Here is a 17,623-nt window from a genome sequence, read left to right as displayed (position 1 = left end):
CTTAGTTGTGATTTATAATTCTTTGTTGAACTGGATTTTAGTGTTGGCCTCCTTTTAACTGGTATTGGGTTTCATGACTTCCTTGCTGGCTGTTCTTTGTGAACAGTTGAACAGTCTTGCAAACCTTTACAAATTCAGGGCTTAGCAGTAAAAGTAGCTCTTAAGCTATGCATTTAACAGGCTTGAAATGAGCAGTTTGTTTAAATTGCACAGACCTGAATTAATCCAGCAGAGACAGTATTTTATCAGTATATTAAATGTGATTTGATAGGGATTGAGGTAAACTGTGGCAAAATTTATAACAGTGGAAACAGACTTGTGTTAAACACACTAGATAAGTATGTGAGCTGACAAGATCTTCAAGTTTTTTAATTTATTTCCTAAGTTAAACTGGGAATGATTCAGCTGACCAAATAGTTTAGTTGGCGTCTAAGTCCCAACTTTTTCTCTGCTTAGAATTCTGTGTATATTGCTTTTGGACAGGTTACATTGAACAGTATTTTTCACTTGCTAGAGGGGAAAAACTAATCACAACTTTCCCTTTCTCTCTCTTTCCTTCTCAGTTCCCAGCACAGGTATTCTACACCTCATGCCTTCACATTCAACACATCGAATCCTTCCTCTGAGGGCTCTCTTTCCCAAAGACAGCGATCTACATCCACACCAAATGTCCATATGGTTAGCACTACAATGCCTGTAGACAGCCGGATAATTGAGGTAATATTGGTAGGGAGGGGATAGCATAAAGTTAAACTAAAATTGTGACTGGCCATCTACTAGTCACTGGGTGGTTTTTCTTCTTTGCTTTCTGTCATTTGCTCAGTTTGCCTTAGTTGGCTGAGTGATGAAGAATATAGGTGACACATTTGCATAGAAAGTTAATAGTTCATTCCTGCAGTCTTTATCAACTTTGCTGAAGTTCTAGGTAGATTTTTGGTGTCTGTAAAGATGTGAGGGAGCTTAACAATCAAGGCTCACAGATCTGAAAAAAAAATAAACTCAGTTTTGCTGAAGAAATACTTATTAGGCATGTTGAATGTTCTTTCAAAGTTAAGAATCTGGATTTGGTGGGGGGCTGGTGTTTATTTTAAATCAGACTACAGGTACTGTAAATCTGGATGTAGTTCTCGGAGGTGGAATACTCAAGTCAAAGCTTACTGGCAATATATCTTGCGTTATACCTGTACCTATTAACAGCAGTTCTGGGCTTATGTGCTAAAGCCATTTGTATCTGAGAATATTTCTGCTGTTACTTGCTTTCAGGCACCTTTTTTTTCTTTTTTTCCCCCACCTTAGACTGGCAGTACTGAGAGACAACTCTTTGAAGTCAGGCCTAAAGTGGTTTTTTTTTATGTTTTGTTTTGTGATAAACTTAACAAAATAAGGGAGTGGTGTGCAGGAAAGGCTCGCAGAAAGTGCTGAACGGCAGGACTTCAGAGAGCACTGTTTCTTGTTTTTTTGCTCTGGCATAGTTTAAAAACTCTTTAGGCCAAGTGAAAGCCTTTGACTGCCAAGTTTACTTGCATCTTCAGCTGGTAGTTTATAGGCTTCTGTGAAAGGTGAAGGCTTTCTGAAATGTGCTAGAGAAGTCCTCTGGGCCTTTGGAACTGAAGAAAAGTGCACTGCGGCCCCATGAAGCTTTTTTGGTTAGAAGCTTTTTGTCAGCTGGGTTTTATGGGGAAAGGTACCCTCCATTTCTCTTTGTTTTTTTTAGGTTTTACAGCCTTTTTTACTGCTTCAGAAGCCTGGCTGACCACACAGCACGAAAAATAATGAAACACTCAAGAAAGAGAATATGAATTATTGAACTTTGTAGTGTGATGAGCCTTCAAGGAGACATTGCTTGCTTTATCCTTTATGCATAGCAGTAAGGACAGAAATGCTTTCTGTTCTGGCTCTTCATATTATTATAGGGACTGAATAAAAATAGCTGTCATGCCTTGAAGGCGAGAGCCGCTTTTCCAAAAGGCTTTAAAACAAAAAAAAAACCACCAAAAACACACACACCACAAAAAAAGGTAGTAGTGACCTTCTAGTATGACATGAGAAAGACCACCTTAATAAAGTGGTTTACCATAGGATGGATACTAGTGAACTTTGGGTTTGAACATGAATACTTACTTAAAAGTCTTACTGCACTTAATTATCATATATCAAACAAGTTAGGTTACTTTTTCTTTCATTTATTCTAACATTTAATTTTTTAATTTTTTTTTTTTATACTTCCTCTGTTCTTTTCTTTTATCTCTTACCGTGTTGGCCTAGAATAACAGCCTGAATGCTTCTCCCAGTTCCTGGTGCAGACGATTTTGTTTGAGGGGAAGAGTAGGTATTTTCTCGGTGCCTTTTGTTTTCTTGTGATTAACAGGATTGCTATAACTTGTAAGCCATGGCAGTGTCCACATGAAGTGTTTAATCTGGAGTTGATTTGATGAAAATCTTTATAGCATGTTTATACTTTAAATATTGAGGACACTAATTGGAAGAGGCAAATTGATAGAAGAGCTTTTCAGTTTAGAAGAGATTTTCAGTTTAGCTGGATGAATCCATACTACTATGAAATTTGGTGTGAATTTGAATAGGCTTGGATTAGAGGTGCATTCAGTCACACAGGTTTTTAAAGCAAAACCTTCGCAAACACATCTATCGTGTGGCTTTTTTCCTCTGGAAACTATTTTGTTGAATATAACTGTACAAAACCCTTAGCTTAAGAACATGGTGTACTATTTTTATTTCACATCAAAGTACAGGTGACAGACTACAGTACTGTCTATGGTATTATATGTGTTGTAAGAATAACTCCAAAGAGCACTGGGTTTGGTTCGTTTGCTGTAGGATTCATAAGCAAAAAAGACAACATTCACATCAGGATTGAAGTTCAAAAATACTTTTTTCTTAAATAAGAATTATGTATACATAAGTACGAGAACAATTTAAAATTATTTAGTTATCCTTTGCCAGCTTACTTGAAAGCAGTTACATCCTCAGGCTGATGTACAAAAACCATCACTTGTTATTAATTTAGGTTCTTAAAGATTTTTATTGTCCTCAAAATGGACAAAAGTAGTACCTTGCAAGAGTTCTTCATTGGTAGTTTATGCAGATTTTAATCCACTCAGGCGTAGAGTAGAGGTACTCTGCAAGAATACTGTGTATAGAGTCAAGCCTGGGAGAATGCAACTAACTAGCTAAAATGATGTATTTCATAAATGAATCTTTATTAAGGATAATCTGAGTTAATTTGAAAACTGTATGGTGGAGTGTAGGCTTGTTGTCCTCCTATGAAATCTTGCATTTATTATTCTACTAATTAGTTAGTTTGAATTGACTTCTATTAACTTTGACAGTATTTAACATTTTTGTAGTGCATGTTCTTGCTTTGTACTTATACAGTACCTGGATATTTTACCTTTCCTGTATGTACTTTGGGATAATACATAGCAGGTGAGAAAAGTTGTCAAGTCATGTTTGTCAGAGCTTAGTTTATCTTGTGCATGGCTGTAGAATTGTGTTGTAAAGTGCCTGTGGCATGAGGTGAGACTTGTCGCACTGTACCAACTAGTGAACTGTGTAAGAACATGCTTTTCAAATATCATCAAACTTTAATCTGTGGGAAAATGTTTTGAAAAGTAGATGTTTTTGTGTTAGGGCACTAGACGTAGCCTTTTTTTAGGTTGAAATAGTATGGTAGAGATATTTCAAAATGTATATTGATTTGCAATATTTCAGGAGCTTTCAAAAGTTTTCGTACTTGTAACCCAAACCCTTTTTGAGGACTTGTCCCCTAGGGATACAGGACCATCACAGGAGCTATGTTCAGATCTGAAATACAAGCATGTACAAAAACCCAGGGGTGGGAATGCAGACAGTATTTCTCGTGTTTCTTCTTGTTCAGTGTCTTTTTTTTTCCCCCCCTTTCCTTTCTTTTTTTTTGTAGTAATACCTTTTAATATGCTGCGAATATTTTTAATGTTTTATAAGAATACACAAATTGCATGGTTTTTAGCATATAAGATTCTTGTAACTAGAAAATAACCATGCTGTCATCTTCTGGAGGGTGTTGGTCAGTACTGTATCACACTTGACCAAAACTGGCAGGAAAGATTCCAACACTATTCCCGCTTGTTCCTTTGCATGCTGTCATACATTTATTAACTTTATTATCATCTTCTCTGTTTTAGGATGCAATTCGAAGCCATAGTGAATCAGGTATGGTTTCAAAAAAATAAAATAATGTATAATATTATTTTGTGTTTATTTTCTGGTTCATAAATTGTTTTTCTTCTATTTTTATATTTAAGCCTCGCCCTCTGCTCTGTCTGGAAGTCCTAACAATATGAGCCCTACTGGCTGGTCTCAGCCCAAAACCCCAGTCCCAGCCCAAAGAGAGAGAGCCCCTGGATCTAATACACAAGAAAAAAACAAAATTGTAAGTATGGTAATATTTTTTTTTTTTTTTTTTGTTTTAATATGTTAAGCTAGGCTGGGAGTAGTGGTGTGTTGGGATAAATTTCTGTACTTAAAAGGCAATAAAAGGTGATGGTAATCTTGGATTGCTCTGCACTGTGTGTATATAATAGTGATATAATTTTAACTGACTTGGGAAAGATAGCATTATTGCTTTGTGGTGTAAATACCCAGAACAAAGTGTTCTGGATTGAAAATTAATTTCAGACAGGATTGTGAAATTATTTTTCAGTACAGATTCAAGGATTACCTTTCTAAATCTTTAGGGGCTGTGTCTTTTTTATTCTATTTTAGTATGCTTAGAGTTAGCCTTTTTATCGCTATTTGAACTGTATTGCCATAGTGGATATTCATAATGCCATCATTTTCATAGTAAAGGTAGTCAAAATAGATGTAACAAAATGCAAGTTTTCCCTCAAAGGCTTGATTTAAACTCAGGGGCGAGGGGAAAGAAAGAAAAGTTAGAGTAATAATAATATCTCAAATTTTTTGAAGGCTTATAAGATTTAAAAGTGAAAATATAGTTGCTTAGTGGGACTCACAGTTGTTGATCACTTAGATGTTTGAGAATTCTGCTCTCATCTTTTTAGTTTATTCCTTTTAAATATGTAAATGTGTTCCTGAATTTTAGTATTGTAATTTTGAAAAAGTCAGTAAGTTGTTGGTTTTTTTTTTTGTAAACAACCCCACCACTCCTCACAAATTGAGGAGAAAAACGAAAGTCCAAACTGCAGGACAAAACCCTCAAGGTTTCAGTGCATCTTAAACTTGGCTAAAGGAAGTTATTTCATTCTTGGTGTGTATATATAATATATTTGATTAAATACTTAGAGTAAAAGCCATGTCCATTTTTGTTGCAGAGGCCTCGTGGACAGAGAGATTCCAGTTATTACTGGGAAATAGAAGCAAGTGAAGTCATGCTTTCTACCAGAATAGGGTCAGGTTCTTTTGGAACAGTTTACAAAGGCAAATGGCATGGTAAGTTCTTTGCAAGTGTTACTGTCTTCTAAAAATGTTGATATGGTAGGACAGCAATCCAGAAAAAGGTAACATTGTTTTAATGGTGCTGTGTGCTTATCTACCACCAAAGGTACTAGGTGAGAAATACTAATTTCCTAATATTAGCAGCGGGGAAATTAAGGCAAAGAGCAGACACCGAAATCTGAATCTCACAGCTGCCATCTACATGTTCACTATATTGGAGCCAACATTGTTTTCTTTATTACCATGTTCTACAACAGCACGTTTTCTGAAAAGATTTTGCTTTCCATTAACAGGATTGAATTAGCAGAATTAGCTGGGAGATTTCATAGCCTGATGTTAAATTAAATTTACTCTTTTTTTTTTAAATACCTCTGTGGTTTAATTAGCATACTTATGTTCAAGGTGGCAGGGAAAGGAAATAAGCATAAATTGCTTTTACTGTGGAGTTTTTCTAAGGAAAAAAATGGTTGATGTGAGAGTTTATGATATAAAGTTAGTTGGAATACTTTGAAAAGAGGCACACTGCAGAACTACAGAATTAGTTTCCAGATTCAGGGCTTGTGATTTTAAAAAGAAATACCCAGAAACTCATCCAGGCCCTAATTTAAATAGGATGATTGTCATAAAATAAGCTGACAAAAAAAAATCTGGAAACTCATCTTCCACCCTCTATTTTTAAAGAATAAATACTTGCATGTCTTAAAGCCCAAATATTGTCAACATCAATGGAAGGACTATTCTTATACTAAAAGTAATATTCGTGAACAGTTAAACTGATTTTCATTATATAAGTGAAATGGAACACAGAAATCAAGAGGAAAAATTGGTTAAGCAAGATTTCACTAAATAAGGTAATGGGAATTTCTTGTTAATATTTATTTTAATACAAAATTTGCAACTCTTCATGTATCAAGAGCTTTGGTGTGTTAAACGGGAAATGCATGGAGCTACATATTTAGAAAGAACCCTCAGCTGTGTGCACAAGATGGCTGTATAGCTGTCTCCTAACCTTAATATCGATAAGATTCAATATCTTATTTGTGGTAACTGTTTATAGTTTTCCTGATTTCCCAGGAAGTTGAAGTTAAATTACTAAATTTTTTTTTTGTAACCATCATTTGTGGTGTGGTCTGAAGAGATTCAAAGGTTTATATTTCTTGCAAGTCTTTTCTGTTTAGAATTGAAGAAACTGGGAGTTCACTGTGCAAATTAGTGAAACTGCAGACTTTTGTAGTAACCTAATGGTACAAATGCAGCAATAAAAACGTCTTGGTGAAGCTAAGTGAAATTAATTGAAGTGGGCAGATTGCTGCAAACTTAAGTAGAAATTCTAGATTAAGTTAGGGGTGTTGGGTCTCCATGCCCAACTATGAAGGGCTGTTTGCAATGAACCTTTGGAGAGCACCTGTAGAAGATTGCATACAACTATATTAGGTTTCCAATAAGCTTCCCTGACGTAGTCTTCCAAAATAAAAATGACGCGTTAAGGACAGTCCTGCTCTGAGGAGTGCGTGTCTCGTTGAACAGGTATCTTGCACTTCCATATTTTTCCAGATTGTTCTGATGGTTAAGTACTAATTTTCGTATTTGCACCACTTCTGTTACAGACCCCATTTGGATCCTGTAGTGTCCTGTAGCATGCTTCTAAATTTAAAAGGCGGAAAGAGAACCAAGGCAGTTTAAATGGGTTGGAAGACTACCTATCATAAACACTCACATTTCCCCTTTGACCCTGGTAATCAGCTCTAGGGTTTTGGTGGTTGGGGGGTGGCGGAAGCTGATTTGTCTTTAGATTGCTGCTAAACAAAACAAATGCTGTTGTGTATTTGTTTCTGTAGAGAACTGCTTGGGAAATGCCATCGAGCCTAAAAAAAGTGTGGCACCTGATTCAGTAAGAACAGTGTAAGGTTAAAAACATCTCTTCATCTGTGGAGCAAGGGTCATAATGGAGAATATATTGAAAAATAATCTGAAAACTTATGGCCTTTAACCAGTGGATGCTGCACCCTTGCCTTGTCTGGGCGTAGCTCATAGCCATATACTTCAAGTACTGGTAGAGCATCTGGTCTTGCATTGCATGTCAACAGGAGTTGCAGTAGGAACTGGCTGCTTCAAAGCCTGTGATTTTGGTAGTCATATGGAAGTGTAGTCTTCTACCAGTTATATTCTCCTGCTCTGCTCTGTAAGCAGAGAGGTATTATGCATACTGCAAATGTGAGATGGTTCTCTCTAGGAAAGATGCTAGAGGATGAAAAAGGAAGTATATTACATTTACTGAAGTTAAAGGAAGAAGATACAAATGTAACAATGTGTTCAGTATTTGTGCATTTTTGACTTCAAATTATACAGCCAATTAAGCAACTGGTAACTGCAGTGGAAGGTACTGCAGTTTGCTCAGGGTGCTCAGGGTACTCTGAAACTTTCAAGTACCAGTTTGCATATCCTGCTCATACTTTGTTGGCAACATTTTTTTTTAATTGAGTGGTTAGTATTCCTCATGTATTCAGTTGATTGCTCTATCCTAGAGACGTGCTAATGTATTTTTCACATGTATCTTTGAAAAGAGACTATATTAAGAAGAAGAAAACTAGTGATTGTGGTAGCAGAGAAATCTGTTGCTCTAGGAATTTTTTTAATGTAGGTGATGATTCTGTAGTGCCAAGTGGGAGCAGCCTCTAAACTATGGGATAAGTCTATGGTGAAGTGTAGCACCTCTTAAACCTTTTTACTGCACGTGGACTAAGATTGAAGTTTCGGTTTTCCTAAGCTGCTTTTATCTTCTGTGACAGTGTCAAGGCAAGTTTATCCTCCCCTTGAATTCTAAAATGCTGTCCCTCCGTAGTTAAAATGAATGTGGTGCCTACTTCTTTCACTGAGGAATCGGTGGGTCTTGCTGTTAGTGCTTTTACTTTCGTTAGAACAGTCAGCTTCTTTCCACTGTTGTACCTTTTCTGAATCACTTCAGTTCTAGTGTTTTCTGGATGTACACTGTAAAGGTTTTTACAGCTTCATTCTCTGGAAACAGTCTCTAAACAGATAGCACTGGATCATCATATATTCCTCTCTGTGTTACCCTTTAACAGACATGAAATTTAAAGCACTGACACTGAAAGCAATTCAAATGAAGCTTTTAAGTAAAATGTTATAATGTATCAGCTTAAAGAACAAGAAGATATTCTGCTTTCAATAGTCCCCAAATTTGTTATTGAAATACTAAAATCAGTTATTTTGTTCATGATTTTTCTGCTATTCCTGGACAGAAGATTTATTCCTCCCATTCCTGAAATTTAGCCATATTTAAATCTAGAAAGTTTGTTTTTTAAATAAAGTTTATATTTAAAAAGGATATGTGTGTGTACACATATATACAGTTTATATATATATAAACTTTAATATATAAACTTAATTATATAAAAATACAAAGGTGTATATATATATGCACACTAAAGCTGGATAGAAGAGGGAAAGGGATGAAATGTTGGATACTATTTGGAAGCTGAGAGACTCTGATGGGATTGTGCTTGAAATAATGTGCTGAGAAGGCACCTACACTAGAATACCTTCCTTTTCAACAGCTATTTGAGATTTTAGGAGCTTCATACCTGCAAAAAGCATATGTGTAGTTCTAACCAGCCATAGCTGTTAAAAAATAGAAGGGAGGCATGTGAACAATGACTTTTTCCATGAGACTAAAATTCAGGTAAATGAATTGCTTGATACTATGGAAGTTTTTATGTCTGCAGGAAATTCTTTACCTATGTACAAATTAGTAGAGGCGTACTGTGCACAAATTAGGAATTTTAAGTATACTGTATATTAATGTTATTTTGGAAAAAATAATCTGCATTTTTAGTAACTTCTATGGTAAATGTATTTTCAGGGGATGTAGCAGTGAAGATACTAAAGGTTGTAGATCCAACCCCAGAGCAGTTCCAGGCTTTCAGAAATGAAGTGGCTGTTTTAAGGTGAGTTGGTAGTTTTGTTGCTGAATTCTGTTATTCCAAGGCACTGTATTTGACTACTACCCCTCCTTTAAGCCGTCTTGCCCAATATTCTATGTTTGATAGACACAAAAAGCAAATCGCCAGAGAAGAATAATACAAAAGAGAGCATATAGTGATACTTCTGAATGTTGTCATGGAGACGGCAATCATTGGTATTTCAGTGGTTCGTCACTGTTTCTGAAAGTCGTCTTTTCAGATAAATAATACTAACATCCATAATTGTTCAGTCACGTTTGGCATGCAGTAAAAGGTGAGGATTAATAACTTCTACCACAATTCTCAGCACTGGACAGAGTAGTGCTTTTAAAACTGCAGCATAATTCCTTTTTTTTTTTTTTTTAATGTATACTTTGCTCTACATAACTGTTTTCTGCTTTTAAATACTGTTTTTGTAGTGTCTAATTAACTATCTGTAATGTTAGTCCTGGAACTGAACCAGTTAGAGTACGTAACAACTATCTTCTCAACTGTTAATTCCTTCACAGCTTATAATGAACCTTTAGTTTCCTGTTGGGCTTCAGTCTTCTGTCTGAAACTCTTACTTTTTCACAGCTTTCAGAGTGATTTCTATTATTCTAATAACTTTTTCTAATACCCCTTGCAAGTGTGAATGTTGTAATTTCAAAACCCTTGAATTTTCATGACATCTTTTTCTTAAAGGTTGATTTTTAAATAGCTTCCTTGGAACTAAAAGGAATTATTTTAACTAAAAATCAGAAAATCATCTGATTTTATTTAAAAATTATAAATTGACAACTGTGGCATGCTTTTATTATTTTTAAAAACAGAATTTACACACACATCCACCTAGCAAAAATTTTGCAGGAAACTCATGTTTTTGGACACAAAAGCTGAAATATGTTCCTTCAGCCAGGAATACAATTTTAAAAGAATTTGAAAACATTTTCCATAAAGATACTGATTTCTCTTTCTGCTCCTTTCTATTAGGAAGACTCGGCATGTTAATATTTTGCTCTTCATGGGCTACATGACTAAGGATAACCTGGCCATTGTTACACAGTGGTGTGAAGGAAGCAGTCTGTATAAACACCTGCATGTTCAAGAGACCAAGTTCCAGATGTTCCAGCTCATTGACATTGCTCGGCAGACGGCACAGGGAATGGAGTGAGTAGGATAAACAACGCTGGCTATTTCTGTGCTTGGAATGGTGTTTCCCTTCTCTTCCCCACACCCTAACACGTGGAGTTACTGTGCTAAAATATTAACGGGTCAAAATGGTGTATCAAGTAAAGATTTTGTGTGGCCTTAATTCAGCATGGCTGTGTGCATTCTTGCTTTCATTTAGTATTTTTTTCCCACAGATTCTTGCCTTAGTTCACGTTAGACGACTAGTCACTTAACAGTCAGCTTTTCTGTATTTTATCTTCTTTTGTAGCTTGAGGTGTTACTGTAATGCACTAGATGAGATCCTATTCTAAACATAGAATTAACTTTTTTTTTCCTTCCCTGTGTTAGTTACCATAACATTGCAGTGTTTGGCAAATGCTAATTTATACTGGTGGTGCTCCTGTGAGATGTGGGGATGGCTGTTCCTGTTCTACAGCTGCAGGACTCACATCCAGATGTATTTTGGAAGCATTCTCAGATGTCTGAGTTGATACAGTAACCACCTCCCTACTCTTTCAGAACATGTTATGATGTTCATAGCATAGAAGATGCTGACATTGGCTGACGTTGTCAGTATTCGTCTATTTTGTAGATCAGGACCCAGGTTTCCAGTCAAACACCCAGGAAACTAGGGAGATGTATTGTGACTGCGAATTAAAGCAGTTTGTGAAAAGTAAACCTTAGCACAGCATACAGATTTCATGCATATGAGGGCAGCACCCCGCTTTCTAGGGCATTATACAGTTAAATAACAATGATGCCACTCTTTCTCTTCCTGAGATCTATTTACTGCCTTGCTTCCACTTTCTTAATGCATCAGGCAGTAGTCAGTTGGCAGCTAGTGCTTGCTACGTTTCTCTTTTACCGAAGTAGATGCATCCTGTAAATTGACTAAAGCAAGAGGTCTGTGAAATGGTTGAATATGTAACACACTGTCACAGTGTCTATCAGTAAATTGAAAGGCGAAGTTGATGTGACCAGCCTTCACAAGGGCATTTTTCTGCTCTTTCTTTCACAGCTATTTACATGCAAAGAATATCATCCACAGAGACATGAAATCCAATAGTATCCTTTCCTAACTTGATAGTATTTCCTTTAATGTGAGAGTGATTTGTTGTTAATATGGAGCTTTTTGGAGGCTTGAAATAGCTGTTTCAAACGTATGTAACTATTAATCAGTAACTCCTATTGATGAGTAAGAAGTTACTTTTTAGCAAGGACTTTCATGGAACATACGTGCTTGCTTACCAAACCGTTGTGATAAAGGTGAGGAAAGATGTGCAACAGTTGTGCTCCAGAAGTGTATTATTTTACTTAAATGGTGTTTGTGCAACTCTGTTATCCAAATGCTGTTTTGGAGAGAAGATGCACTCTTTTGCTTGACAGGAGATACGTGTGTGTGCATGCTGGTGTACGTGTGCACATGTGGGTTTTGTTACTGTTTCCCATATATTGTTAATAAATTTAAAACACCTTCACATGGCTGGCAGAAATGAAGCCAAAAATCTTAAACTCAAGAAAATACAATATTTTACCACCGTGTTTCTTGCAAAAATATAAATTTAGTAATGCATATGGAGTAAAAATGTTGTGAACTGATGTCTTTTGCCTTTGAAAATGCCTGCTTTCGAAATTGCCCAGAGCACCCGTTGAGCTAGCGGCATAAATTGTAACTTCCTTTCATAAAATGTGAACAGAATGTTTTGCAAACATCATCTTAAAAAAATATGCCAAATTCAGTAGTTCCATAATGTAAGGGGAGTCCCATTTTCAGTTAAGCTAGAAAAATAATCATTTTAGGTCGTCAGGAGGTTGTGATTCCTGATAATGATGACCTTTTTAGTGAAATAAATTAACTCTTCTCCTGACGTGGAAATGACAACTAGGAGTCTGTCGTGTTTACATTTCTGAATCATCTTTTTGAACTTAAAACGTTCTTACATGAAATTGTAAATGATATCTTCTTAAAATAACCCCAGCAAGGAAAGTGCTAGCTATCAGTCTTAACAGACAGATCTATTAAGTAGATACATCACAAGTAGTACAGATGAATGTATTTCCAGTTGAAAGGGTTAAATCGTAGTTAAATCTCTGGAGATCTGACAGAGCGCTTTAGATAAATAGATTTTATTTTGACATTTGTTTATACATGTAATTGTTTTTTCTTAGTTTTCTTTTTTGAGTTGTGGTGACTTCTGTGTTGTTTCCCTGCGTGTCTCTTGACACCAGTTATTTAAGTACCTGCAGTCATCGATGTTAATTAACACAGGTCCTAACTCACCATAAAGATAAATGTACAAAGAATGCTGAAACATCTGGTCGTGTCTAGTGTTAAATGTTAACTCTATAAATATGGATGCCATAAAATTACTTTCCTCTGTTTAAGATACAACTCGTAGCAGGTTCAAAAAAAAAATAACCAGCGATATACTTGGTTGGTTGGCTTGCATTTGTAATAACCTAACCAGACACTTCGTAATCAGGTCAGAAAATTCAGAATTGTTTACTCAAGTTTTCTACAGAATTTCTTTAACAAATGTTTAGATATATTTCTTCATGAAGGCCTCACAGTGAAAATAGGAGACTTTGGTCTGGCAACTGTAAAATCCAGGTGGAGTGGATCGCAACAGGTGGAACAGCCCACTGGGTCAATCTTGTGGATGGTGAGCAAAACATTTCACTGCTTTAAATAGGTGGCTTTCATTCTGTTAATGTGTTTTGTCAGTTGAACACTATTTTAAAGCTTTAAATCTAAATGAATCAACATATGCTGTTAGTACTGTATAGACTTTTACTCCAGTTGTAGGACGAGTTAAAATGGAAGAATGAAGTAGATACTATTCACCTAAGGATTCTCCTTTTGATTTTTGGAGTTATTTTAAATATTTAGGGCAGAGACAGGGCTGTCAGTGGAACTGCATGGAGCTGTTTCGAGGGAGGAGGAGAGCCTTTTTCCTGCCGTAATCCTGCCTTTCCCCAAACGGGCTTGTCTCACTGGAGAGCAGGCTTTAATCTGCTCAGTGGTGGCTTTGTGGGATCGATGAGACCCTGTCTTTCTCTGTTCTTCATTGTGGCCTCTTCTTCCCCTGCTCCCTGCTTGGGACGTGGCAGCATCCCTTCTCACACACACTTGCTGATTGAACGTTGGGCAGCTTTGGCAGGGGACTGGGGAAAGGACAGGGAGTGCTTCTTGAAATATGGGATGACGTTTCAGATATACCAAGATACAGCTGCTGGGCTCACTGCTGCTCCTTACCCTGCAGCAGGTAGGTGCAGTAGGTTTTGGGGCAGCTCAGAACCACCGCAGATGAATGTCAGTTTAGGTACAGAAGTTCTCAAGTTCTACTGAAAAGTTTATAGAGCTTCTTTTGGAAGTGGTACTGCGAAGTCCTTGTCTGAGAGGATGTTCCCAACAATTGCCTTTATGTTTAACTTCTGCTGGAACTTAAAAGGCAGTTCCACAATTTTCCTTCCAAAAATCACCTGGAGAAAATCTATTTAGTCACTTTTCAAATGTGGGACTTCAATAAAGGAAATGGGAAAAGTGGAACAGTACCTGTTACCAGGTTAAAAAGCATCATTAAAATTACGCAAGAATGTCTTATTTAGCACTCAAAATATTTTGTTGAAGTTTCACTTGACCCATTTTTGTTAATACTCTGCAGTTTACTTAAATTCAGTACGTAGACTGATCAGCAGTATTTTCTACCTCCCAGGATAGGGCATGCAGCAGCATTTGTGGCATGTATTTCAGGGAAGCGTAACCAAATAAAAGTGACTTGCTGAACGCTACATATTAGTACATCTGAAATCTTTCAATATTTAGCACTGAATGAGCTGCAGGTGTTACTTGAAACAGGTTTTCCTTTTTAAAAATTATTCTTTATTATTAGGTTCGCAGCCTCCATTGTTACTTAAGTATTTGCATCTTGAGAAAAGTCAGGAAGCGTTCATTAATGACATCAGGATGCTTGGCCAATATTTGTTTGTGACCTGTAAAATACACAAATCACCTGAAACAAAGTTACAAAAGCAGAAGCAGTTTTTTTTTTTAAAAAAAAATTACAAAAAGCCAAAGCTTTTTACAGCTTTCTATAACAGGATTTAAAACTAACTTACCTAATGGTATGCCTGTATACATGAAACAGATCTTGGAAAAAAAAAACCCCTGCGTTTTTGCTCTTTGCAGTCATTGTCAATCATTTATAGACCGTCTTTGCTGAGCTGTCATTACGTAGAAGGGGAGGTTGACTCTGTTTCCTTGAAAGCTGATATAATCTCTTACTGGGTTTTTGCTGTTGTGCTGTTGTACTTTAACTAGTACTTTGCTCAGTAATTCTGAGGGACTTCTTTAGGGGGAAAAAAAGCTTAGTCAACAGGAAAGGTGTTTTGATGGTTTATATCTTGTTTTGTTCAACATTGTTTCTTTTAAGTTCTTTATCTTCATAATTTTGCTTTTTTTGCAAAGATGTGAGAACGCTCTTGTGTTTCTTCCCTGATCTTCAATCTATGGTATTTCCTATTTGGCTTTCACATTGCATGTAATTATTTTGGTATCAATTCTACAAGAGATTAAGTCTGTATTGGAATTTTATATTTTTATATAAACATCGATACTGTTTAAGAACTGATGGTGAGAGACTCAGACTCAGTTGTATGTAAGACGTAACAAGCCAATAACTATTGCAAATCGGGATAATAATAATTTTTCTAATGGTAAAATGCTCGTTGAATTAAAGCGTTGCTTTTTTGTTTGCACTGAATTGTATTGATCTTTTTAATAAGATGTAGAGTAGCACTGCCTGACCTTTTCCAGAGCCTCAGGTAAAACTCATGGAAGGTTTTGAGGGATCCTTTGTTCACTAGTGTTTGGCTGAGCTCACTCTCTCTGCTTTGCAAATATTTTCCCCTTCTTTTGCCCTTTCTGTTTCTAAGCTCTATTAATATTGTTCACAATTTGTTTCTTTTTCCCTGGTTCTGCAGGCACCAGAAGTGATCCGGATGCAGGATAGTAACCCGTTTAGTTTTCAGTCCGATGTCTACTCCTACGGGATAGTATTATATGAACTAATGACGGGAGAGTTGCCATACTCCCACATAAACAACCGAGATCAGGTAAGAAGCACTCCTTGAATACTGCATTTTCTTTCTTCTGTTGTCCTCAAGAAATGTAAGATAAAGACAAATGCAAAACAAGAATTGAAATGTTGTTTACAACCTGATTTGTTTCAGCAGTAAATCTCTGTGATGGAATATTTACTTAAATATTGACAGTGATAGTTACTTTAAGGAAAAAAAATTCTTTTTTATAAACACTTTAAATGCCCTGTTAATTTATTAATGGGTTAAAGCTTCATCAGTGACATCTTGGTTTATATATTTGTGGTTATGTGAAATTTCCCTTTTGATGTTAAATCTGCTGTTCTTACACCAGCAAGATTGGATTCTGTGCTTTTTATTAAGTGAAAAAAAAAATAGCGCCTATTGTCGAACCTTTTAGTATTAAGTTGTGTCATGTACTAAGTTGTATGCTTATCAGTCAGTTAACCAATAATTACATTATAAAGCAGCACATTAAGGACAGAAACCTCAACTGTTCTCTTCACCTGAATGCTTCTTCTGGCTTAGCAAGTGTAGAGCTAACTCATTCTGTAGGGCATGAACTTAAGGCTGTTAGATCTTTTTGATCTCTGTCCTGCTGATCCTCAGTTGTGGTTTGTGTTTTTGTTGGTTGTTTGTTTGTTTGTTTTTTTTATTTTAAATTAAGATCTTACAACGAGCAGTGTGTGTGTATGGGGACAAACAACTAGAGTTTTAGTCCCTATTATGTTGCATAGTCTGTATTGCAAGTAGAAGAGGCCGGTTCTGTTAAGGAAGGTTTTTCTTATTTTTAAGGTTGTCTACAAATTGGGATATTGGAATGTGTTTTAATTCATAATATTGAAATTAGATGCAAGCTTTAATAATCATTACTGTCGCAAAACATGCGACACTTGCCACTCAAGTAAGTTTTCTGGGGAGGGACAGAATATTTCCTGGAGAACACCGCTGAGACCTTATTTTAGCGACATTATATTGACCTTTTTTTTTTTTTTCTCCTGAGACTACGTTAGTTGAAAAAGAAACAATAGCACAGTTAGTTCTGTTTACCCCTCCTCCTCCCAAATAAAACCCTCAAACAAACACACTCCCCTCAACCAACCAAACCTACCACCATTTTACCAGATAAGTCTTATAAGGTTACTATAAGTGTGATGAAAATCCTAAACGATGACCATATTAACTTGGACTAAAACAGAAAATGTATTTTCCAACACAAATAATGTCTTTTATTGTTTGTCTCAAAAGAAAACAAACCCCATTTCCTTTTTTGCTGCATTAGTTACGATGAGCTCTTGCAACTTGCTAGCTGTACATCTCCTTTTGCAACACGTTGTACAGAGATACCTGAAAATACACTTCTACCAGCGCATTAAGCTGTTGTGCCAAATTGGCTGGCTGCTTGGACCTGCTCCAGTGAGGATCATTTGTCACTGTAGCCTTCAATTGAAGGAAACTGCCATGTCACGTAGTGTGTCCTGTTCATTCTGAAGGCCATAGTTCCTTTGCTTGTTGAGCGTTACAAACCACAGTTTCTCTCTGATTTAATCACGTCCTACATGACACAAAAGCAGGACCATTGTTTCAGTTACCTAATTTGGACAAATTACGTGGCTCTGCTGGTGCCTTTGGTACTCATGTTTAAGCACTCTGGGACACTAAAGCTATCAAGCAGTGAAACAACTTTTACAACTTTGTTTTTCTGCTACTTGCTTGTTCTTTTTCAGATTATTTTCATGGTTGGCCGAGGGTATGCTTCTCCAGACCTCAGTAAATTGTACAAGAACTGCCCCAAAGCAATGAAGAGGCTTGTAGCAGATTGTTTGAAGAAAGTTAGGGAAGAACGACCCCTGTTTCCACAAGTAAGTGTGTTTTCTGCACAGAAGTTTCAGAGTATTTTATAAATAGCCATTAGCACACAAAACATTCTACACAGATAC

The 17,623-nt window shown here is 36.4% G+C and overlaps 1 protein-coding gene across 8 annotated transcripts in view; it reads left to right on the top strand.

Annotated features, from left to right (window-relative positions):
• RAF1 (Raf-1 proto-oncogene, serine/threonine kinase) overlaps nucleotides 1-17,623 on the top strand; it is a 79,191-nt gene that overhangs the window by 59,541 nt on the left and 2,027 nt on the right. For 6 of the 8 annotated variants that reach the window (XM_068419835.1, XM_068419834.1, XM_068419836.1 and 3 more), the window contains 11 exons: nucleotides 564-717; nucleotides 2,266-2,325; nucleotides 4,182-4,209; nucleotides 4,302-4,429; nucleotides 5,328-5,445; nucleotides 9,332-9,416; nucleotides 10,404-10,580; nucleotides 11,602-11,648; nucleotides 13,128-13,246; nucleotides 15,567-15,698; nucleotides 17,411-17,545. In XM_068419835.1, coding sequence (XP_068275936.1) covers nucleotides 564-717; nucleotides 2,266-2,325; nucleotides 4,182-4,209; nucleotides 4,302-4,429; nucleotides 5,328-5,445; nucleotides 9,332-9,416; nucleotides 10,404-10,580; nucleotides 11,602-11,648; nucleotides 13,128-13,246; nucleotides 15,567-15,698; nucleotides 17,411-17,545 — 1,183 coding nt within the window. The remainder of the gene's footprint in view (nucleotides 1-563; nucleotides 718-2,265; nucleotides 2,326-4,181; nucleotides 4,210-4,301; nucleotides 4,430-5,327; nucleotides 5,446-9,331; nucleotides 9,417-10,403; nucleotides 10,581-11,601; nucleotides 11,649-13,127; nucleotides 13,247-15,566; nucleotides 15,699-17,410; nucleotides 17,546-17,623) is intronic. The other 2 variants (XM_068419838.1, XM_068419831.1) reach the window with 1 other exon arrangement.

Source organism: Nyctibius grandis, chromosome 29 (assembly GCF_013368605.1).
Source record: "Nyctibius grandis isolate bNycGra1 chromosome 29, bNycGra1.pri, whole genome shotgun sequence".
NCBI lineage: Eukaryota > Metazoa > Chordata > Aves > Nyctibiiformes > Nyctibiidae > Nyctibius > Nyctibius grandis.
The sequence above is the reverse complement of the archived record's forward strand: the minus strand, read 5'-3'. Positions and strand labels throughout refer to the sequence as shown.